Source organism: Harpia harpyja, chromosome 11 (assembly GCF_026419915.1).
Source record: "Harpia harpyja isolate bHarHar1 chromosome 11, bHarHar1 primary haplotype, whole genome shotgun sequence".
Taxonomy (NCBI): domain Eukaryota; kingdom Metazoa; phylum Chordata; class Aves; order Accipitriformes; family Accipitridae; genus Harpia; species Harpia harpyja.
The window spans coordinates 29,781,366-29,805,185 of NC_068950.1; the positions used below are offsets into that span (position 1 = coordinate 29,781,366).

The window sequence follows — 23,820 nt, forward strand, 5'->3', positions numbered from 1 at the left end:
TTGTTCCACAGCTTACAGCCCACACTGCTTCTCAGAACTGTTTCACAACCAGATTAAAGTGCAAGTGTGCCCCGCTTAAGTGACTCCATTAATAAATTGTTTAATTTAATTAGGTGTATGTAGTCAGTTGTAGGGTGTTTGGGTTTCTTCTTTTCCCCCTTGCTAAATAGTTACTGGGAAAACACCATAGAATAGCAGCACTACCAATAATGGCTACTGAGGAGAAGACTAGAAAACTTCATATTGAGTGTCTGACTCCTTGATACTACAGATGATAGAAAGCAGGTGGTGAAGGCTACTGCTCTCACAAAAAAAATAATTACACTAGAACTCTGGTCTGTAGGTTTTAGGACAAACTGATAAATTTATTTGACATATAGATACTTCAGAATTTTTATTACTATTTATATTCATACGCTAAAATACTGAGACACAGGTATTTGTAAAATTGAGAGGTCTGCTAGAGCGGATGATCTGAGCTACAAAATCTTTACTGAAGGCCAGAGGACTTTACAATAAAGCTCTCCTTCCTGTAGCAGTCAAGAATCATGAGTTGACATTTTTTATTTTTTAATTTGTGTTCAGATTTTCCAGTAGCTAGCTGCCTGCTCTTGTGTCTTAAATAAGACACAATTCTGAAATACAGGAAATTGAGCAAAAGTGGTTGTAGTTTTAATAATTAATATAATACTTTAGCACTAAAATCTTTGTTAAATCCTACCTTTAAGAAAATAAATTGGATAATGGGTGGTTTGACTCAAGACATTTGGAAGTTAGTCCTTTTGAGAGTTGCATAATTTTCTTACCGTATTACTGATTTCCCATGAGTGTTTCACTTCCAGTAATAAATACAGCCTTGTCAGCTTTTTAGCTGACATTAATTCCTAGCATGTTACTGTTCTGCTTAACGTAATAACATCTGGAACTGCAAAGAAGCAAACAGGAGAGCTAGAAAAAATGACTAGCAAGAAGAGGTTTCTGATTACTCTTTCAGAGAATTGTTATTTAAGCACATGCATGAGCTTGAACTTAAGCGATTATGCAATACTGTAAGTAGGACCAGGATCATCATTACAGCTTGTCCAAGACAAAGCTTGCATCTTCCACTAACTATATAAGAAGATTAATGTCCACAGGGCTGTCCTAATAAGAGAGGGAACAAAACCAGCTAGATTAGATAGGAAATAAGGTGACATTATCTCAGATTTTGTTCATACTTCATAATAATATGGTAATAATACATTGGTAATTTATAGGCAGGCATACTTATAGTGACAAAAATATACTTCAGTAAATAGCTAAATAAAGGATTACTGTTGCTGTAGTTCTACAGAAGATGTATTTTAATCATCTTCCAAAAATTAAATGCATGTGCCTGAAAATAAGAACAGGAGGTTATAGATTATAGGTTTATTTGCTTAGTAGGCATTGTTAATGAAAGAACATCAGCATACCAACGTGATGTTAACAACTCCCTAATGTGCACTTTTAAAATAACTTAGTTTTTGTTTAGACACATTACTAGGTTAAACTGTATGTAGCTGACATCTCATAGTGAGACTTAAAAAGAAGTGATCTGCAGTACCTAGTATACAAATTCCACAACATTTATATAGTTGATGTCTTTACAAGATAACTTCAAGAACACACAAATGCTGTGAAATTCTGAGCTTCTACATACATTACAGAGCTTCTGAAGACTTTAAGTCATGTCACCCTCTTAAATTCCTGATTTTCTGGACTGAAGAATTAAAGCTGAATGAATCTTCTTCTGTGTCAGTTCCGCTCTCAGTGCTCGTAAATCAGATGCTGCCTGCTTTCTCATCTGCAGAAAACCCAGTAATGTAAGGAATTGCAACTTAAGGAAGTTTCTGGAGTTGACATGCATAGGGGTTTATATAACTAAGATTGAATTTTATACAGGATATATCTTTAGTCTTTAAAATTTTACATGTCTAATCAGATAGCCTAGTTCTAGCACTGCTTTCTTCTGTAGTTCCTCTTGGTGCTTTTAAGAGACAACCATGGAATTCATTGCTCTTTCCACTCCTTGCTATACAATGGAGGAGGCATAACAAGTACATCCACCCTAGATTACCCAGTAAGCAGGGGCATGGGCAATCTCTGTGATGTACAGGACTCCTGTTTCATCCATTCAAAGCTGAAAAGCTATCCAATGTGAAGGCCTGTACCATCATCTTCCTTCCAAAGGGAGCCATAGGCAGCACTGGTAAGGAATAAAGCAGATGAAGAGGACTGCCATCTGTTTTGAGCGCCACTCTTTTTTTTTCTTCTTTATACCAGGTTTTTTTTTTTCTTAGCCATGGTCTACTACTGGTCAGTGCCTCACCAAGTATGTTCCTTGAACTACCTTTAGAGTGAAATGGAAATTTTATGAAAGAGATTGCGAAGCTTAGATTTTCAAGGTACTATGTAAGCTAAAAGTGCTTGAATGCCATACATTGAAAATCATCTAATAACCTGGTGTTCTGGAGTAATTTGGCTACAGTGATAAAGTTACAATGACAACTAACACCACAAAACTAGCAGCATAAACCAAGAACCGTTGCGCAAATATTTACACCATCTAATGTGGGGGAAGATTAAGTTTTTTTATGCATAGTAACATTTTGACTGTTTTAATTAAAAGGCAGAGTACCTTAATTTCTATTACAAGTTTCATTTTTGCATCATCCAGCTTCCTCCTCAGTTGATCGAGTTCATGCTGCACTGTAGTAATCCGGATGATTGTGTAATTCTGTATGAAAAAAAAAACAACAAAACTTTTAAGTAAGTGCAGCATTATTGCATCTCTTCATTCACTGGGTGTTACTTCACCCCTCAGAAACAACCCTCTAAACTCTTTCCAACTCCCCTGCCTTCTTCCAGTTCTTAATGCATGCTGGGCTGTCTCTGGTTTGTAAGCAGTCTGCTCTCCGAGAGAGGGCAGCTCCCTTCTGCTGCTAGCCCTTCATCTGGGTGCGGCGGTTCTTCCACTCCCTATTGCTTTGGGAAGTTAAGATCCAGCTCAGATCTCCTGAGTAATAGCACATTGTTTTGCAATTATCTTTTATGGCTACTCCCCATTCATAATAAAAGGGCATACTTCAAATCATATTTTTTTTCTCTCACAGGCTTAGCATCACTCTGTCACAGTACATTTATTGATGAGATTGCTAAACTCCTAGTTATACAGCACATCATTTCAGCAGTAGCTGTGGGTGGGACTGTCTTTGAATTAACCTGTAAAACCAAAATTCACGTTTTCAAAATGTACGTTCTGATACTCAGCTTCTGTACGTCAGCCATGGTCCCTTGAAGTCAGTAACGCTGAGGGGTGGGGGCATATGTGGTAATCTCTTGATGTTCCAAGCCTTTAAAAATGCTGTTCAAGTGCCAGTTGAAGCAAATGATGCGATAAAGTTGCCCATATAAGGAGTCATTAAGTGGTACCTGTAGCCTCTCCTCTCTGAGCTCCAGCTGTAAGCTTCTCCCCACCCAGCAGTGTAGCTGCCTGTGTACAAGGGTCTAGGTCCCAGCTCTGACACCACATAGCTGCGTAACCCTGGCTGTGACCACGGAGAAAGCATGAAAGGTACACAGTCATGCAGGAAAAAAACAGGCAGGTCTGTCAGACTAGTTGGGGGCTACTGAAGAATCACCATGTCATTGGGTTGAGTCACCAGCGAGGACAAAGCTGGTGGAAGAGGGGAAACCAGTGACAGCAGGATCTGCTCCCTGGAGCCTGACCCTTCCTGCCTGACTGATGCAGGTAAGCACGTACCTTATGAGGGGTGGAGAGCATACTTGTGCTTAGCCTAATAGCTCATTAAATCCTGGCTATCTTCGGTGTGTGCTAACCAGTAAGTAACTGCTGCACATACGTTAAGTAAGTTGTGCATATCCTTCATGTAAGACCTCTTTGTGCCTAACCGGAGAGACCTAAAAAAGCCCCTGATACGCCCCCCCCCAAAGGAGCAATAACACATCTGAACATAGCTAGTAATATAATGTAATATCAACCCTATTATTATTTTTGTATTGAAGATATTTAATTTAAGATAGCTCAAATAATACACATTTGTATATAATATGCACTCTTAGATTGTACATACACTTTCCCACCTTTCAGACACAAGAAAGGGACGTTTATTTTCCCTAGTCTTCAGATTTGCCAACAAACTTGCTTCCATTAATGCATTTAGAAAATTAGCAGATACAACTATTGGGAAGGGTGTTTCCCCCTTTACTTTAATCTTTTCTTTTTTTAATTCCTCTCTGAACTTCCCATGTTTTGACACCAACAACGTAACATGAGACTCACAGTTGCACAATAGTTCAGGTGCAACAACTCCAAAAGCCTCTGACACATTTCTCCAAACTAGAATTCATTACCTCTGTATGTGAAATTTGGGATTATGAGAACAATAAAGAACTGAACAATTCATCAATCATACTGAACAAAAGGGTATTTTGTTACGAGAAGGTATTGTACAAACACGAAGTAGAATCAAATGCTCAGACTCAAGCACTTCTTTAGTCTTTTTGAGAAGAACGGGCTGAAGGAATTTTATACCTCAGATCATTGAGGGATATTTGGCTGTTAAAGCTAGTTTACAAGTCATTGGTTGGTGATGAATTGTTACTTTAATTTATATTTTATAAAAAAACCCAGGCTGTGTAAAAAGAGAGATTAAATAATACAAGTAAATACCTTGGAGTTTGTCATATTGTTTGGTCGTTTTCGGCTATCTCTGGCTTCCAATTGCAAGAGTAATTTCTGGTGATAAAGCTCTAAATCTTGTCGCAGTTTGTTTAAAGTACCCTCCAGTGAAACCGTAGCTTTCTTAGTTTCAAAGTACTTCTTTTTCCATTCCTCACGAACTACACAGGAAAACAGTAATACTGTTTGGTCTTGTTCACCTTATCATAAGATCTGTTGAAGATAGTAATGACCAACCGATCTCACAAGATTTAGTTGGCCAATACACACATTAAAACATGGCAGTCGGTGTCTTTAAAAAAAAGCAATTAGTGAAAAATCATCATTAAAATGACATTCACTATAAATGTAACTGAGTTTTCACACAATCACCTGCAACAAAAGGATCTATCTGTCCACTGAGATGTAACACAAGGTCCAAACCCAAAATTTCATTCAGCCTGGCTGTTCTGCAGGTTTCAGCTGCACAGTAAGTGCTCCAGACCTGCGAAGACTGGTATGCCCACCACAGTCTGAAGTCCACAGCTTTACTCTAGCAGAATATTTAGCACCGTAGATTTATGCAAATTTGAGCTCTGCAGGGCCAGAGATTTTGAACAACTTAGTTTTATACAGAAGTCCCAAGATTATGGGAGAGAGTTATTTACCTTTACTTAACTATGATTCTTCCTATGTTGTTAATGTGCTATCAACAGCTGGCACATAAATCCCCCGGTATCTGGTGTGGCAGTCTTACGGCCACATTCGTCCACTAGTCTGCAAAGTGTCTTCAATGATTCCTTCTTTCAAGGCATATTTTAGGAAATCAGGACAGCTGCTTCTCAGAAACTTACCAAAAAGAACCCAGCTGTTGGAGGACTACACAGTATGAAACTGAGATTGACTGCCAGCATGGCAGTCTTAGGAGGATATTAAATATAGACTGGATCACTGTTCCTACAGAATATGCTCTTCCCTTCATACTTTGTGAAGAAACATGTTTGCAAATGCACTTACTTATGAAACTCTACAGGTCTGATTAAAAATAATTCAGAGGTAGAGACGCTTCTTAAAGAACCTGCAGAAGCTCTTTGAATCCTTGTGAAGTAACCTTTATTTTACCTGACTGGATAATATAATTTAAGACAATGCGGGAGCCATTTAGAGCTTATCTCAGCAGGGTAAATTAGCTTGCCTTGCAGCTCCATGCTACTATAGGTTCACTGCTTCAAGTACTCAAGTTTGTTTTTTTAAAATACAACTTCACCATGCTGCAGAGTGCAGTGTAGCCATGCCCTTAGAGAATAACTGGAAGAATTGGCTTGTCTCCTCTTTTCAACAAAGCTACAAATAATTGTTGAGACTACTAGTGATTTAGCTGTATTTAAGTACAAAGAGAATGCTCTCAAAACATCAAAGTGATTAAACCTCATCTCTGCATAACTGGAATGTGACTTAAGGAGGATAATTTAACTATAAACTTGAAGATAATTTTACAAAGAAAATTTTGGTGGGATTTCAATGAGATTTTACCCTGTTAAAAACCAAGGTTTGTCAAGCTTGTCACAACAGGCTTGTAACTTCCATGCCATAAGCTGAACACCATTAGATAGGAGGAATAAAAAGTATTATGCTGGCAATTTAACTAGAACCCCTATCAACACAGTAAAAACCTCTGTAAGCACCAGCTAAAGGCAGATTTAGAATATGTCAGCTGCCCTGGGCCTCAAACAGCAACGTGGCCTGCAGTAGCTTTCTGGGCACTGTATACACGTGGGGCACAACTTGAATGGTTTATAAAAAGCCAGGATATTTTTAGATTTATAAGACTGCCATAAAAAAGTGGAAGAAACGTTGCAAACTTGAATCTTTCCACCATGCTGTTATACAAATGAGCCTTCTTGGAGTTACTGGTTCACAAACTTCTCTCTCTGTAATTAAGCTCACTGACAAGGAGACAAACATTTTCACATTGGTTTCAGTGTCATTTCTCAATCGTTTGAAATTCCAGAATAAATTAAAAGTGTACCGTGGTATCTCCTCAGCTTATTTTGTTCTAGTAGCCCTTTAGCTTTTTTGATCAGTTCTTCTCTAGTTTTTTCCATGTGCCTTCTGTCTTTCTTCATTTGTTGCAATTGTTCCACCATCTTGTTTTCTAAAGATATAATTATATTTAGCAAGCATCTGGATACTGTAAGTAGGAAGGATCAATCAAGATTTTTGTAATGCACTCATCATAAATCATGCCAAGAGCTCTGTCAGAACAGGCAGTAGAAATGATTTTATTTTAATAAACTATCTCTAACTTTTTAAAATGACTGGTGCATTAGAAAAAAGTGAGAAATCCAGCATGCATCCAGGCATTCATACACACACACAAATAAGTAAACACCCTTTTATATGCCTAGACAATGTATCACTAAAACTATATATTTAGGATACATATACAGTGCATACACTGAAAACCCTTGCCACACAAAACCAAAAAAGCCTCCAAAAGACTATTTCCTCCTAAAAATACTTTGCAATATAAACGGTAGTGAAATCTTGACTAAAACTCCCGCTCATCATAGGCAGGATAGTATCTCAGTATCTTTCACTAGTCTGCAGCAGTATGTCAATCACTTATCTTCTCACTATCCCCCTCCTCCACCACAGCGAAGGATCCTCAGCAATACTACTAGTGGTTTTCTTTGCTACATTCTCACTTGAGCCAGCAGTATTTCATCCCATCTCCCTCCTTTTCTCCTTCTGTTCCCAAGTCCACAAGCTGGGTTTTCTAGCACTGGGAACCTGCCATGCTCTATGAACACGCCACGCAATTATAAATGCCTGGAATTTTCCAACCACAAATTAAAATTTGTAACAATACTGTGAATGAATGTACATACAAATTCTTTCATAAAGTAGGTATTTCTGTCTTCATTAACTATTCAGTCTTGATTAAATGTTCACTTCCCTGCAATTTCTTGGAATCATATACTCACTTGCTGCCTGAACTGCAGGAAGTTGAGCTGGATTTACAGAAAATGCCAGAAAAGGTGGACTAGGAGGCGAAATATATTCTTTCAAACAAGTAAGATGATTTTGCTTGTTTTCATCTGCCTATAGAGTCAAAAGACACAACTATAAGTACATAACTCATAATCCTGAATAGTTACATTAGACCTATGCCCTGAAAGTGGCCTGAGTGAATGGGAGGGCTGAATTTGAATTCTGCATATAAGCTTTATTATTCTGTTATCAATACAAATTATTATTAAATTACAAACAGCTGGACCTCTGCAAATAAAATCAGAACACTGAACACTTGCATCGCAGAGAACATGCAGACAAAAATGTAGATTATTGCTAATTGTTCTTGTCCATTTTCATAACCCCACAAGTTACTGACACTCCCATGCAAGACCAGGAATAATGGGCCTTAAAACTGCCATCTGGCTCATGGCTCACAAAGTCTGGACTGCCAATTTCTAAACTAAAATTTATAATAGCAGATTTTCAATTTCATTATTATTTTCGTAAGACTCCACTACAATCACTTCTGCACAAGAGCTCACAGGCAACAGTTAATAGTGATGGCTGTTATGCTGTATGACTGCATGTGGGTGCTGAGTCTTCCTAAACATGTTCTTATTCTGATACTATGACTATATCATACCTATGTTTTAAAGGATTTTTTAGTTTTTATCAGAAGTTTTGCTTGGCTTGAGAGAAGACAAATTATCCTATAGGAACTATGAAACTATAAAAATGTCACCAATAAAAACAATAAAATGTTACTGTCAAGAAACAGTAAAAAAAATTCAGCTAACATTACTAAGACTGAGATAGTTATTGTATATGTAGTTCCTCTTAAATTATAACCAGAGGTATAACTTCTGATGATTTCATTGTTTAGGAATATAGTTGATTCTTCATTAGCAAATCTGCTAAGTAGCAGTGCATGAATTAACTTTTTTCAATTACTCTCAAATCTACATTTGAGTATTTCATATTTCTAATGAGTTACCTGTCTTATAAAATTAGACTATTTCTAGGTGGAGGGCTACATTTATTGCTCAAGATTACTAAGAATATGTTACCTTGAAAAACACACCTGATTATCCAGTTTTTCACCAGGATCAGCTATAGACTTGCTAGTTCTGTATTGCTGCAAGCTAAAGATAAAACCAAAGCAGCAAGTGAAAATTCATGTAATGAAATGGTTTTTTTCCCCATTTTCTTTCATTTATTTAGTCTGTAAAATAAGTTTCTAGCTATAAATTAATATTATCCATTATTTTAGCTGAAGCATTATTCACTAACCTTTGTTTTTTGCATACGTATTCTGTGGTTTGGTCTTCCATTATTTTAAGAATTGCAGCATCCTGTGTTCTGTCTTTTCTTAGTTTGGTATCTTTTTGGTCATCATTATTTTCCATGTTTGTTAGTTCTGTGACAGGATAGTGATGATCAAAATACATAGATTACACTCACAAAATTCAAGCTGTTTTGACTGTCAATGCCTGGACTTTCCAACCTGTGTTAGAAATTCAGTGAATCAATCCAATAAATAATGTTATCTCTGGGGTTTGGAAGTGTGTGAATAACAGAAGAAAGAAATAAAGACAAAAAAAAAAAAGTATTTTTGTTCTGAGAATTTGTATCTAACTAATTTTGCTATCTAGTACAAGGAACATTACCACAGATAAGGAAACCACTTAATTATTTCACCTTCCCTAGACTAATACAGTATCTAACACTTTCTGCCTTTCAGAGACTGAAGCTGGAGCTGGCAAAGAAAGGGAGAGCAAAATGTTTTGCGTTTAGATGTTAGTGAATAAATGTTATCTGCTTTAAAATATATACGATAAATATTTCAAAAGAAAACTGCTGACAGACTTTACCTTTACTACTACAAAATCCTACATCCTTCATCAGTGAACATAAAGTTATGGAAAACTTTTCAGTTACATATTTACATATATATTTGTATATTAAACGGTCTCATACTTAAAATCAGTTATGATGATGATGATGGAGGGATAAAGTTATTTTTGACAGATTATGATTGGAAACTGAAATTACTGAAAAGTCATCCATGAAACCCTTTTCTAATACACTCTCCAGACATGTCTCAAAGAATACAATATCCAAGTTTTTGTTTTCTTACTGAAAGTGCTAGATATCCAGAAAATCATTCTAACTGAAACCTATGCTCATACCTATGAAAACTTGAATATTGCTCCACTTAATAATTACTCATTAAAAATCTGCAATAGAATAAAGGTCACTTTTTTTACATTAATTGTAAAATTCTACTCAAATATCAAGACTTGTCTTTCAAAATTATTTCCTCAAAACCAATTTATGTTATAATTTTGTCCTAATACAGCAGTAGTCATTCAACTCCAATTTAAATGTGTCAGTCATTTCTTCCTTGTTATTCACTAAAAATTTAGGAATATTAAGAACATTATATAACTGTTCAGGGACTTAATGGCCCTCACTATCCATAAGACACCCCATTTTAAAGGAAGTAGTAGTTAACAGATCTCTTCCAAACAACATTTTCTATTTCAGCACGGAACTGTTATCTAGTTAGTATGTGCTTTAAACCCCTCCATACTTTTGTACTATTTTCACTGCAGTCTGCTCAAAGAGTTCTCTCACCTCTCAGTTTTAGGAATACCACTGTTCAATAGTATATAAATAAACATTATATGGGCGGGAGGAGAGGAAACACTTCCTCTTCAGTACTAATGTAGCCATGGATAAGATGACAGTGAAAGCTGAAGTGAATAAATGCTTGCCCTGATATACTGATAACAAGATTCTTTCATTTAAAATTGCTGTTGAATTATGGGATCATTATCCTCCAGTCTTCACTGTAGCTGCTTAGTAATTTTTTTCATATAAATAAAATTAGACCAATGCATCAACTATAGCAGTGTTTCCCTCTATCAGTACACAGTGATAAAGGACTCATCCAAAGTAAAATTACAGCTCTTTGAAAGATATCATCATTAAAAAAAATTAGAATACTGTTCTGATAGCAATATTCCAACTCATGCTTTAACTATAGATTTCTTAAAACTTAGCTTTACTCTGTCAACTTTCTAAAATGCATGCTTTAGCAAAAAGATGACAATGAACAGTTGTACCCTTTCGGTATTTAATGTGATTTTGGGGTCTTTGGTTATTCTGGCCTTGTTCAAAACTGTGGTTTACATGAAGGGTAAGAGCAGTTCCTTTGGCTTTGTCATTCCACTTAGGAGTGTTAGGCTCTTTCTGATCTTGGCTGAGATGATTTTGCTGAGAGGTCTGTAATATCGTATCACTCTTTCCAGACTCCCCATCTGCAGGATTTGAATGACTTGGTGTGAAGAGAGATCCACTGGATCCATTTTGATCTGCATAATAATTTATATTAGAAAACAGAAATATTATTGTATTGTAAATGTTAACCACAATACTTATTCCTCTCCTCTTTCCTCATCCTCCTTCACTACATTGGTTAAACTTACCTTTTCCTCTAAACTGAATCTGTTTTTCTTGAATCCTGTTGTTACGGTCTTGCTTATGTTTTGTGTGCAAAACTGGAACAGGTTCTTTCTCACTCCATTCTGCAGGACTGTGCATCTCCTGATTTTCTAGCTGATGACTGCTTTGTATGCTTTCTAAAAATTGTTTGCTTTTTTCAGGTTTTTGTTGGGGAAGATTGGATAATCTTGATCCATGACCAAACCTATTAGCTTCTGCATTAAAGGGATGTCTTTGTTGAGTAGATGATGATAATGGATAAACACCTTCAAAGTATTCCACTCCAGGTAGTAAATATAACTCAGGATAAAGTGCCTAAAATATGCAGTATATTAATCAGACAGGACAAAAGAGGAAATGTACAATGTAAAAAGCTTCTGAAAATGATACCTTAAAAGCCATTCAATACATACATAAGGAGGAGCAAATGACTTCAGTTCCAGTTCTGTTTCTTGCTTTGCTTTCACCTTGGAAGATACAGAATGGAAGCCTAATCAATAAAATACTTTATCAATAATGTTGCATATCACTTAATTTCTGTATTCTATCATCTTCTTTACATACTACAATTTTTTCATAACCAGCACTATCTTCTATAACGGCCTCATGGGGAAGAAGGAACATAATTCTATTTTCTGACACGGTACTGAAACTTTATTTTGTCTATTTTTCAAAATCTCAATCAGACCCACAAAAGTACATGGATGTACTGAATCCTTTTTTTTATCCTTTGCACTTTCTCTTATGGTTCAAAGGACCTGATCCAACAGTCACAGCAGAAGAAAGTTTTTGACTTTTTTTACAAAAAGTTGCTTCAAGCTGAATCTGAATAGAAATGCTGGGTCTCACATAATTTTCTCTATTTACCTGATACAGTACTGCAAAATATTTAATGTACATAGAAAAAAACCCCTATTACTCCCCTATGCCTTCTTGTATTTGTCTTGATATTCTTTGTGTGATATACACTTTCAGATTTCAACAGTCATCCTAAAAACGAAGTCTAAAATAATCACCGTATATTTGAAAGATGTGCTCCAACAAGAAAAAAAAAAAAAAGAAAGAAATCTGAGCTTACATTTAAACAATGAAATTGAGCTAAACATGGGGCCAAATTCTATTCTCAGTAATATGCCATTGATTCACTGTTAGAGACACAGGCTATATGCAAGAAAGGGAAGAGCAAATGAACATGATTTTGGTTTACGTTTATTTTTCATTTAAAGACCCTTACTTGCAAGTAGGGTACAGCTCTTAGTACCGCTTACATTGTTACTGTTGTGAAACAGAAGACTGGGCGGAAAAAAAAAACAAACAACCCACTCAACAAATATTTGATCATGGAGATGTAATTCAATGAGGTTACCATGACCCTAAACAACAAATAAATCAGTTAGCTCGTTTATTGCTTTACACTTTGTTATAAACATCAAGCAACAGTAAATACCCCAAATTAAAATTATATCTTTAATTTGCCACTAAAAATCTTCACTTGTATCTACCAAGATCTTTAATTCTCTATTAAAGTAAAATATTTTATTAATTTCCTGACATTCTAAAGGAAGCTGGAAAATGTCTCCATTTATCTCAGAACTATCAGTTGGGAAGAAAATATACCATCTTACTTTTTATCAACCAGTTAAAAAGACCTGAATTCTTTGAAGACATATGCACATTTTCAGATTTAGATTGTGTCACAGTCTAAGTTTCTCTTGTTTTTCCACCTAGTTTTTGCATATTACTTAGTATTTATTCTAGTCTTCTGTGTGAGTAATTTTTGTAATAACTCAACTACAAATGAAATAAAGAATGGCACCAAATTTCCAGCTTGTAATTAATTTCCAAATCTGTGAGAAACAGGTGAAAAGAGAGATGAAAAAAGTATTCTATACTTATGTACCTGACTTGAGTCTTTGTGTATTACAAGAACAAACTTTCAGTTGGACTGATTTTCAAGTTTATTTAACATTTAGCTACAGTTTGTAAGATATAAATATATAGAGAATCAATGTTAGGAACAGTTATGATTCAGAGATGTAGGTTTTTGATTACATACATCTCAGGCTGTGCTACTGGACAGTGGAACACAAATGTACATCCAGGGAAGTTTTCATTCAGAGACTGATCTTTTAAAGGCTTTTGGACAGGTCACAGCAGGAGCCATTACAGGAACTCTGACTTACTCAGCTTCCATTGCAGATTCTTCAACTGCCATATTCTCAACCATGTACTGCTAATAACGACCTTAGGGGGACTTTTTGTTTTTTTAAATGCAACCAGATTTGTCATATTTAATCCATTTACTTATCAAAACTAGGATCTTTTCACCAGATGGCAACTAATTACATCTGATGCTTTAAAGGATGTTTCTAATATACCTGTCCAGCTGTGCCTTTGTATTTGGGGAAGTAGATGTTCTCTGACAAGAGCTTATGCTGGAGCATGTTTAAAAACAAATACTAACAGAGCTCCTGAAGTTATCTCTGTTTTCTTGTGATATTATCTAATCTGCAGGAACAAAATCAGTGGTTTACATTATAAAGCAGAAGAGCACTAAAGAAAAAAAATATTAACTTACCACTGCTAGTTTTTTCCCAATGCATTTTAAAAATTTGAATTTATCTGCAACTGCAACTCCACCCAGGTACTCTCCAAGCTTCTCCCGTAGCACTCTTAATGTGATGTGAGGAGACACCCTAGAATGTTGTTATTCATTAATACATCTGTAAGATCAAATAATGATGGCTAGTTAGTAAGAGGGGGAAGATAATGCTATATACATGCTGGCTTGCATGGACAGAATGACCAAAAATGGGAACTATGTCCTAGAACTGAACCTAATTACATATAGGCCAGCGAGTCTTGGTATGGTAGAGTCAGAACATTGTATCATGTTATGGTAGACTGTATTACAAGGGCTGTCATAACATTAACTAGCAATATTCATATTTTAGGAACCCCATACAAAGGGAGAGTATGGAAGTAGCTGAAATTTGAAAATGACTCCTTCAGAATGCTCTTGCTCATCTGCAGATGAATAACAAAAACATTGGAAACTACAGTCATGCATTTCCATATAGGTGACAAAATGTTGTGGGGCCAGCCCAGGACTGTTGAACATACCCCTTCAAGCACTTAGGGCTAGAGGACACTTCATCACTCTCCTCTTTAAGTAGCAGGCACATTCCTTTGATTTTGTCTTCTCCAATGCAAATTGGAGTGGGTGTTTACATGTGTATATGCAAATGTATTTTAAATCAAAACCAAACACTGCAGTGTGAACATTGCCACAATAGTTTGAGGATGAGAGAGCTGACACAAATATGAATTGTATCATTTAATGTACTACTGGAAACCATGCAAATATTAAAGTAATGAGCTCAGTATAAAAATCACTATAGAATAAAAAGCATCTCCGCAGAATAAAACCAAATATGCAAGAGGCACACGAAAGCTCTGCAGGACAACATAAGCAATTCTAATTGCTCCTATGCTGTCATATAAAATAAATCAGGGAACAAATTCAGGCCTGAGACTGTTAATCACCCATGCTGATTACATGTTAGTATACTACCTAGCATGATTTTGGCCCAGGCAGCTATCACTCTTCAAGCAGTGCACAGACATAGCTTGGGGGATAGCACACGCCATTCTCAGTAGACAGGATAGACAAGAATGTGCCATCCCTTCAACTCGGACAGGTCTTCAATACTAACCTGTCAGGGTTTGTTTGCACTTTCAAACAGCCTTATATGCCTTCATTTCACATCCTAGGTATGTAAAAACACCCTCAGTTTCATCTCATAAACACAGTACTTCAGTGGGCTACAATGCTTCCCTTGCAATATTTCAAACACCCTGGACTTAGAGGACCCTTCTCAAGATCATAGAACTGCCTTGGAGCACAGGCATACAGCAGAGGAGACCAAAGTCTGCAGAGTGGACACATCTAGGCCACGCTGCTTGGTCCCTCTACATTTAGCTCCTGTTTATTTCTTGCCCATTTTTTTGCCCACACTTGCTGCAGATATTAGCCCTAATATAATTTATTTCAAATGTATAAAGAAATACGTGAAAGATGGATACATAATTCAATACACATTCTTCCAAGGTCTTACGTGAGAAGAGATTATCTATAATTCAAATATCTCTCATTCACTATCATTTCTTCAAGCTGATGTCTCAGAGAAGATACACCCCTTGAATGCTCTTCTGAAACCCAATAAATGCAAGCTCTTTCAGAGGCAATTCTAACACTGCACATCTTTCACTGATAATGCCTGTCCAAACCAGCAAGGAAATCTAAATCCAAGGCATTTATGAACAGCAGGGAAAACATCTAAGTAACTACGATGCATCATGGGAGAAAATCATCTAAATATACAAAACCTGAGATATAGGGCAGAAATTTATCTGAAAATTATTTGCCAGTGCAGCTGCTAGGAACATAAAATAATATATTTCTTACTTGCTGCCACTGGCTAGCAGAAGACTAGTGACACCCAAGTCATTTGCTTCAGGATGTTCCTTTAAAAGAAGTAATGCAAACTAGAGTTCATTGCAGCCATCTCATCTAGAAATAACAAAAGTATGGCTTCTGTGGTGAGGAATGAGGAATAAATAAAAGATCACAGAGGCTGAGAAATCAAGTTCATGGGAACTCAGGGCCATAGACAATTACACACTTAATATTTTCCTCTAATTTCGTGATTAATGGAAATGGCCTGTACTTAGACCCAGGAATCCTTTGTTAAGCTGACTCAGACAGTACTAGGATTGTCAAGCTGACTGGACAGTGTTCTCAGCGCTCTCAACAGCGTCCAAACAGCATTAGTACCAGCAAGGCTGCTGCTACCTCTCCAGGATTATAATAAGAGAAGTTTTTTTGTTTTTAAAGACAGTGATACACTGGCTGGGTGCTAGTTATTGCTAACGTACTGCAGCATTGCATAGTACCCATAGAATAATTAATTAGCAATTATTTAAGACTCATTAGCAAGCAACAAATACATAGACAGATATAAACCCACTGAAATCAATGAGAATCCTAATTTAAGTCGATGCCTCAGAATTGAGTCTTAGTGAAATAAATTTACACTAGAGAAGAGAGGCAGTGACAGGTGTCCAATCACATGAAATGATTTGAAGTTACCACTCCAGCAGTGCATTTTACACCTCTGCTGGAGACTAGAACAGCAAACAAAATGGACACATGCACTTATTTCCTCTGGTTTTGAGCAGCCTTTCAACAAAAGAAGCTGTGAGAATGAATACATTCTGCCCTACAGGCTCCTGACTGCTGTCAATCTTTTCAGCTACACTGTATATTGTCTTAATTGGACAATACAAGCCTGAATTTAAATTGGTTAAAACCCATACTCCCTGTAGTTTAAGCTAAATTGACAGGTTTTGCACAGGAGCAGACAAGGTGCATGTAAAAGCTCCATTTGAATACACATTTACATTATTTGATTTTTCTACAACTTCTTACCACACTGGATACATACAGATTTTGTGAGTAAAGTGTTTAGGAGTATAAAAGAAACTTTCAAAGTTATGAAAGATTAAAACTGCAACTGTCTGTACCAGGTTTGGGCCTAGGACTGGGAACCGGGGTATTCTTTCACTAAGTCCTGTGAACAGCTACCTGAGAGCACACATAGCACATGGTGTTGTGCGCAACCTTTCAGAATAACTACTGAAGAAGAAAGAAGAAATGCTGGTGGCTGCATGGGCTGTAATGCTTCCCCTTGAGTAATATGGCTTAAAGCTCTTTCTTTGGACTGAGAGAGCTCAGATCATCATACGCCTGTTCCTGGGAATTGACAGGCTATACCGTCTTCATCAAGCCAATCTGTCTTGAAACTGGCCCATTGCCGAAAACAATTCAAGATTTTGATAATCAGGCTCAAGGAGACAGAATGTAAGACTGATTTTACAACATAAATTATTCTGCAGAAATACTAGCACTGCTCTGGAAGGGCGTTTCAATGGTCTACACCAAGGGCTGTAATGGAGCTAAGCCTGATACAGTCCAAATTAATGTAATGCTAGTCATGGGCACCACTTACCCTCCAAAAATTATGAGAGAATAAGTCTCTTCTGACACATGTAATTTTCCTCTATAGAGCAACAGCTGGACTAAATGACTGAAGGACAATGTAAAGGACCTACCATGTACAAGAAACCTAAGACTATACTCACCTTATAAATCCAGCTGAGATGAATTTGCTAGTAAGAGCTACAGGAACTGTATTCAGCTTGAAGTTCCACACTTCTTCTGGGACATAAAAAACATGGAGCTCCACCAACTATATAAAGAACAGATGACTGTAACTGTAGATATACTATAACCCTCTTCCCATATGTTTTGTTTTGCTTAGGTACACTTTCGATTTCTGGAGGTGGGAATGGTTTCTTTGATGTTAGCACAGGGACTAGAAGAATGAGGCTTTATCTGAGAGCGATGACTAGACAGTGAGAACAGCAATGAGTAAAGCAATTTGTGATTGAATGCCAGCTGACAGCATCAAAATAAGTCACATCAGAACAAGCTCAACAATGGAAATGAGAGAAAAGAGAGCCTGTGCTATTGCTGTATGTCACTGTGACAGCAATAGACGGAGCTTACCAAAAACAGCTGATACTCTGGAGCGTGTCATGGTTACAAGAACACTTCAGCTGAAATCCTACCTTTGTTCATCTCATAAAAAATGCAAAGCCCTGAAAGCTTGATCCAAACAGCACCACAACTTGACCTTGCCAGCAAGAAAAAAAATTCAAAATATTTCTGACAGTTGTTAATAATATTACCTACTTTGGAAGCACAGAAATGCTCCTGGTAATGTCTGCAAAAAGAATAACTAGGCCTGCCCTGAGCACGGTTCACTTAGATTGTGTTCAAACCTGTGATGGTTGGTCTGTTAATGCCTAGGTCTTGATATTTTTAGTGAAAATCAGATGGTATTGACAAGGACAATACACTTCCCTATAACTAAAACCCATGCAAATAAGCTATATTAAATATTTCTGCAATTGTTGAGTTACCAAATATAAACTAGAAAAGAATGCTTTCTATATATATGATGTTAAAAGCACGTTTTTTTCCTCTCAGGTCTCCTAGAAATGGTGCAGTGTCACAAAATACTAAAATATTTTTTATTTTTATTTCTGAAATTTAAAAAAATCTTTATGGAAAAGTACAAAAACTCTCACCTGTGATGTTCGAGGTCTCATTTGACTGAACGACATACTGGTCCCTATACTTGATCACAGCGAATGCCAGGTGGGCTTTCTAATTTTCCTTTTGATCAAAACATTCTTTAAGAATGAGTTTCATGATAATCTGTTACAAGAGAAGTTAATCCATTAATATCCTATATTTTCATTTAGTGTTCTTCTTTCCATTTTTTGAAAATGGAGAACTTGTTTCTGTGTTGAGGCAGAAAGCTTCCAGCTAACTGCAGACAGACAGACTCAGCCACACCTTCTACACAAGTGAGTATCACCTAAGTAACTGGGGGAATTGCTAAATCACAGCCCCGCAGCTCTGAGAGATCTGCCCTGGAGTATTCCCTCTTAACAGTGTCTCCCCTTTCATAGAAATACTTCAGTTGTATATAATTTTCTACACAACTGTACTGTTTTCCTAAAGACACAGACCTAAATCCCCACAAAACGGGATTCTTGCAAGGTCTGGGTTTATCTCTGATAAAGGGACAATTACTGTGAACTGCAGCCAAGCCACATGCACAGCACATTGCGCTGGCCAAACGCAGTATTCCAAGGAAACCTGAGTGCGCTGGGCAACCATGTCAGAAAAACCCTTTCATAAACTATAGACCATGGTTCTGCCCTAACCTCATTATGACTTTCCTCAGGAAGTGCTCTCACTTTGAAGGCTCTTGCAGCACCTCAGAGGTTACAAACCTCCTTCTGATTTTCAGCCTGCTGAATGCCCCCGCTGTTCTCCTGACCACCTTAGCAGCTCTCCCTCGTACCCCTGCTACTTCTAATTCACCTTTTCTTGAGCACAAGTGACCAGATCTTCCAGATGACCTTCCAGGTCTCGCCCTGGCTCCGAGCAGTGGAATTAAGATTTCCTTGTATCGGTGGGAAGCACCTACTTAAAGGAGCCTGTGTGTTTACTCGCCTCTTCACAATTACACCGCAACGAGCCCTCACGAATTACCTGACTTAACATTCCGTCACTTCTCCAGTTATTCCCAACCAAAGACACAGCAGGTTACGGCACAAGTTCTTCCCATTAGCCCCTGTATACGTGCAAGATGTTGCGCTGTGCATTACAACATGTCACCCCGCGCCATTACTTCAGGCTTCACCGCCATTCTGCAGTAAACACCCATCTCCTCTAGACTGTAGTCAACACACAAACACGCTGGCAAGAGCACAGTTAGTAACTTCATTCGTTACCTCTCAAAGTAAGCTCCAGACTAGTAACTCGCTGGATATCATCTCCAAGATTTGCCACCTTGGTCGTAATACCGTCTTCTCTTCTAACCCGCTTTATAGATAAATGGGGGGGTAGGGGGCACATGTTACGTCTGTGTTGCCAGGGCGAACCACAAGCACTCGTGAGACACCCGGGCACCGGTCTGCCGCCGGGCCTCGGGGCCGCCGCCCGCCACCGGCCCCGCAGCGCCCCCCGCGGCGGCGGCGACCGGGCCCCGGCCCTGGGCGCGGCGGCGGCTGCGCAGGCGCCGCCGGGCCGGAGAGTTGGGGAGGCGCCGGGAAGTTGGGCTGGGTGTGCCGCCGCCTGCCGTGCCCGCCGCCGCTCCCACCATGTCGGGCTCCTCCAACGTGGCGGCCATGAAGAAGGTGGTGCAGCAGCTGCGCCTGGAGGCCAGCGTGACTCGCGTGAAGGTGAGGAGCGGAGCCGGGACGGGGCGGACGCGCCGCCATTATATCGCCCCGGGGGCTGCGCCCCGCGGCGCTCCTCGCAGGCGGCCGGGCCGCCCGGCGGGGCCGGGGCCGGGGCAGCCAGCTCCGACCTGCCCCCAGGCTTTAGCCCCGGGGCTCCGTCGGGACCCCCCCCCGCCCGTTCCCTCCCGCTGCCGCCGCCTCCCCGGGGCTCGGCCCGTGCGGGGCCCGGCCCGCCGCGCCTCTCGCTTCCTGCAGCCTCCCGGGGACCCCCGGGGGCCGCTCTCCGGCCCAGGCGCTCCCCCGGGGGGATGGACGCGCCCTGGGCTCCCCTTTCATTTCCTTATTGTGAGGAGCGGCTTCTTCCATCACACTCGGGCGAAAAGGGCAGCTTGAGTCGGGGTTTGCAACAGGTTGTCTTGGCCGGGCCCTGCCGCTGTAAAATGGAGACTTGGCTGCAAGACGTACCAAGTGCATTTTTAAGTTGTGCGTTTTCAGGGTGAGACTGGGCCCTGTCAAATTAAAGAAACTCTGGGCAAACTGCAAATACAAGATACCAGCGAAGATGCTACTTTCTGAAACTTTGATCGTTTTTTTTGTGAGTTCAGAGTTACAGCAAAGAAAAGCAAGACATAGCAGACATACTGTTCTGTTTTTAGGTAGGTACAGCCTACCAAAAAACCCATATGCTATCTCATCATAAGGATGGCTTTCCAAGGGAAGATAAAATGCCTGTTCAGTTGGGTAGAGCATCTTAAACTACAGGCTGTACTTTTAAACTATTTATGCTAGAACGAGGATCTTCAGGCTTGTAAGTTTAACGTGAAAATTTCCCCAATCGATTCTAATATTGTGCAACTTTGTGTCTCTAAGAAACCAAAAAATTATGATGAAACTGTTGTTTAAAATCTACATAAGCTGTATTGCATAATCATTTAGCAGTATTCTTTATACTTTTTGATGTAGTTATGTCATCAGTAAAGAGTGTTCAGTGAATTCTAATGCCAACTTTTATTACGACTAGGTTTCTCAAGCTGCAGCAGACTTGAAGCAGTTCTGCCTGCAGAACGCACAACATGATCCCCTACTGACAGGAGTATCATCAAGTACAAATCCATTCAGACCCCAGAAAGTCTGTTCATTTTTGTAATTACGTGAACTACTTCGGTATCTTTCAGTGGTAAGTTCTTGAATTATGATTCATAAACTGTTGTCATTAAAAATAGCTGGCTTTAAATGAGACTGCCTGTATTAAAAGTATTCAGAAGAGACATCTGACTTCTGCAGCTGGTGTTGGTCTGGATCCCCATTTTGGGCCCCTCCTCCCCTATTCTGGCCGTAGCTCTGTACTGGACACATACTGTTTATAAGTATTATGAGTAGTATTTAGCTGTTGCAGGGCTTCTGCCAGTTGCTGCAGCAAAGTAGTAGTGGGGCCAGCTACTACTGAGCTGCTATTTGGACTAACCTGGTTGCACAGTAACGCTGCTCTATCTTCCATCTGTGTTAGGGTATTATTTCCCTTTTCTCACATAGGATCACTTACCTGACAGCATACATGGTGAATCCTGATTGTGGCAGATAAATCAGACTTTCATTCTTAAACTTCTAAAGAGCACTTCCAAAGATAGGTTAGTGGCAGTCTACAAGAAGAGCACTGTTCCCTTGTAGGACACGCCCTCTAAGCCAAAAGGAAAAAAAGTATGTGGTCCAAGAATTGTATTAACGCCTGTACTCCACTCAAATGAGCTAATACATGGGTAGCAGTTTAAATAACTAGAAACAGTTGAATACTCATTTGGATTTTAATTCCAAAACTTTTATAGGTTCATTAGCACTACTGCTATTGCTATGAAGACTACTCATCTGACATTCCTTGAAAATTCTGGTGATTAGATTTTAGACTAGCCTATTTAGAAAGGCAAGTTTTAGATCCACAGTAGTCTCACCAACACTCTTGAGAGTCACAAAAATTTGATATTTTATCCACATTAAATGCATGATAATTTTACCATGTCCCTCTTCCCCATTGCCCCTTGACTTGGATCTGTTGGGGGTGAGAGCATATACGTTATTTCAAAGCACCTGATATGCAGTTAACCATAGTTCACAATCCTTAGAAATCTCTTGAAGAATTGTTTTTGTAGCTGACTTACATCACCCAAAGAATTGTAGTTCACTAGATTTAAGTTGTATTGTTTAGGCAGCTTTTTAGAAAGGTGACCACAGTCAGACTGAGTTGTTCAAATTGTTCTCCCCTTAAGCAGCCTGTAGAAAGCGTCCAAAAAGTTTGTGTATAAACAAGGTGGTTCATGCTAGTAAAGACCAGAGTAGTAACAGTATAGAAGTTGATGCTTAACTATGTAACAAAAACACTTCCCCCATTGTTTTGAGCAATGAATTGCAACAGTGTAACTGAAATGTGCTTTAGAGTTCTTGTAGCTTTTAAAGGTATTTGTATTGTGAATTTTATCAAGTATTCATATTTAAAAGATACTATTCTTGGACACTGACTTGTGTTCACACTACTGTACCTTCAGCTTTAAGCAGCAATTCAAGGAAGAAATCAGATCATTTGTAAGCATTATAGACTGATAACCTATAAAAAGCCAAATAAACTGTACTTTAATGAGTGACACACACACAGTTTCCCACTGAGCTTTGCCAAGGTCTAGTAATTCCTGGGTGTGGGTGTCAGGAAATAACATTTCCTCTGTCTCACACACACATGTGCATACACAGGGCACAAAAGGCTTAATATTTTCTTTCTCAGTTAAAGCCCTTATCTTCCCCTTTTCTGATTTTGGAATGGAACACTTGTTTCTGCTGATGTTACAGGTAAAAGTCATTAGAACAGCTGTTTTAGTTACACTACCTATATAGAAAATTTCTTTCCTTCACTGTATCTCTTGCAAACACTTCCTCAAAATAGGCTATTTCTTAGTTGTAATCCTGGTGTTTTCACGATGAGCCAATAGAGTTCATGTTTGCACAGTCAGCACCACCTCTGTGAAGAGGAAGTGTAATTTCTTAGTTACACAGAATCCCCCTGCTTTTCAAAGGCAAAGCAGATGCCTGCTATTTCTGTAGGCACCACGTGACTGGGAACAACTTTTTCTGTCCTTCCACTTAGCAATTTGGCTTCCAGGAGACACTAAGCTTCAGTTCTTTTGTAACAGCTTTGATAATCTTCTTGTACCCTTGGTGACAGCCTCATGGTTTTAAAAGTGTATTTTATAAACTAATAGTTTTATAAAACAGCTGTGGAGAAAGAGGATTTTTTTTTTCCTAAATAGCTGTCCATGGCATATTCTGAAGGTACATGTTCTTAGACATAGAGTTGCTTCACGTAGCATTGATACTTTTCTAACGACATTTTGTTTTTGTTTTTCAGACCTTTTAGCATCTTTTCCTAGCTGCTGATGTGTGTATGGGCAGAGTGCCTCAAGGAGTGGCCTGGTTTGAAGTCTGTACAAAAGCTTAGCTTTAACGTGCCAAATCTAACTGTAAAATTGCTACTGTTGTCAAACCTCTTACCATCTACCTCTCTAAATGAACTGTATGCTAGTTACAATACTTCTGTTTCATAAGGGAATCAGTTTTATATGCCAAGCAAAAAATAAAAGTGTCTTGACTTAGTCTGGTCTTGAAATTACTGTAACAAGTTGATTAACTTCTGGATATGTTGACACCTCATCAGTTACTGCATCACT

At 38.6% G+C, this 23,820-nt stretch overlaps 2 protein-coding genes across 3 annotated transcripts; one reads left to right on the top strand and one right to left on the bottom strand.

The window, feature by feature from the left end:
• Nucleotides 1–86: 86 nt before the first annotated feature.
• On the bottom strand, nucleotides 87–19,735 carry SPATA1 (spermatogenesis associated 1). Of its 2 annotated transcripts, XM_052800757.1 has the most exons (14): nucleotides 19,661–19,734; nucleotides 18,443–18,572; nucleotides 17,432–17,538; nucleotides 13,806–13,923; nucleotides 11,641–11,694; nucleotides 11,212–11,542; nucleotides 10,849–11,097; nucleotides 9,011–9,137; nucleotides 8,802–8,862; nucleotides 7,690–7,807; nucleotides 6,732–6,857; nucleotides 4,715–4,884; nucleotides 2,660–2,758; nucleotides 87–1,825 (listed from the first exon to the last, which is right to left on the bottom strand). In XM_052800757.1, the coding sequence occupies exons 2-14, from the start codon at nucleotides 18,476–18,478 to the stop codon at nucleotides 1,721–1,723; spliced, it is 1,701 nt and encodes a 566-aa protein (XP_052656717.1). In that variant the 5' UTR covers nucleotides 18,479–18,572; nucleotides 19,661–19,734; the 3' UTR covers nucleotides 87–1,720. The 2 variants fall into 2 exon arrangements, with proteins under 2 accessions (XP_052656717.1, XP_052656718.1); XM_052800758.1 differs by lacking the exon at nucleotides 6,732–6,857 and having other exon boundaries at nucleotides 19,661–19,735.
• Nucleotides 19,736–19,938: 203 nt separating this feature from the next.
• Nucleotides 19,939–23,745, top strand: GNG5 (G protein subunit gamma 5). Its single transcript, XM_052800766.1, has 3 exons — nucleotides 19,939–20,110; nucleotides 21,132–21,287; nucleotides 23,502–23,745. Exons 1-2 carry the CDS (start codon nucleotides 20,030–20,032, stop codon nucleotides 21,255–21,257), a joined length of 207 nt encoding a protein of 68 aa, XP_052656726.1. The 5' UTR covers nucleotides 19,939–20,029; the 3' UTR covers nucleotides 21,258–21,287; nucleotides 23,502–23,745.
• Nucleotides 23,746–23,820: the final 75 nt, after the last annotated feature.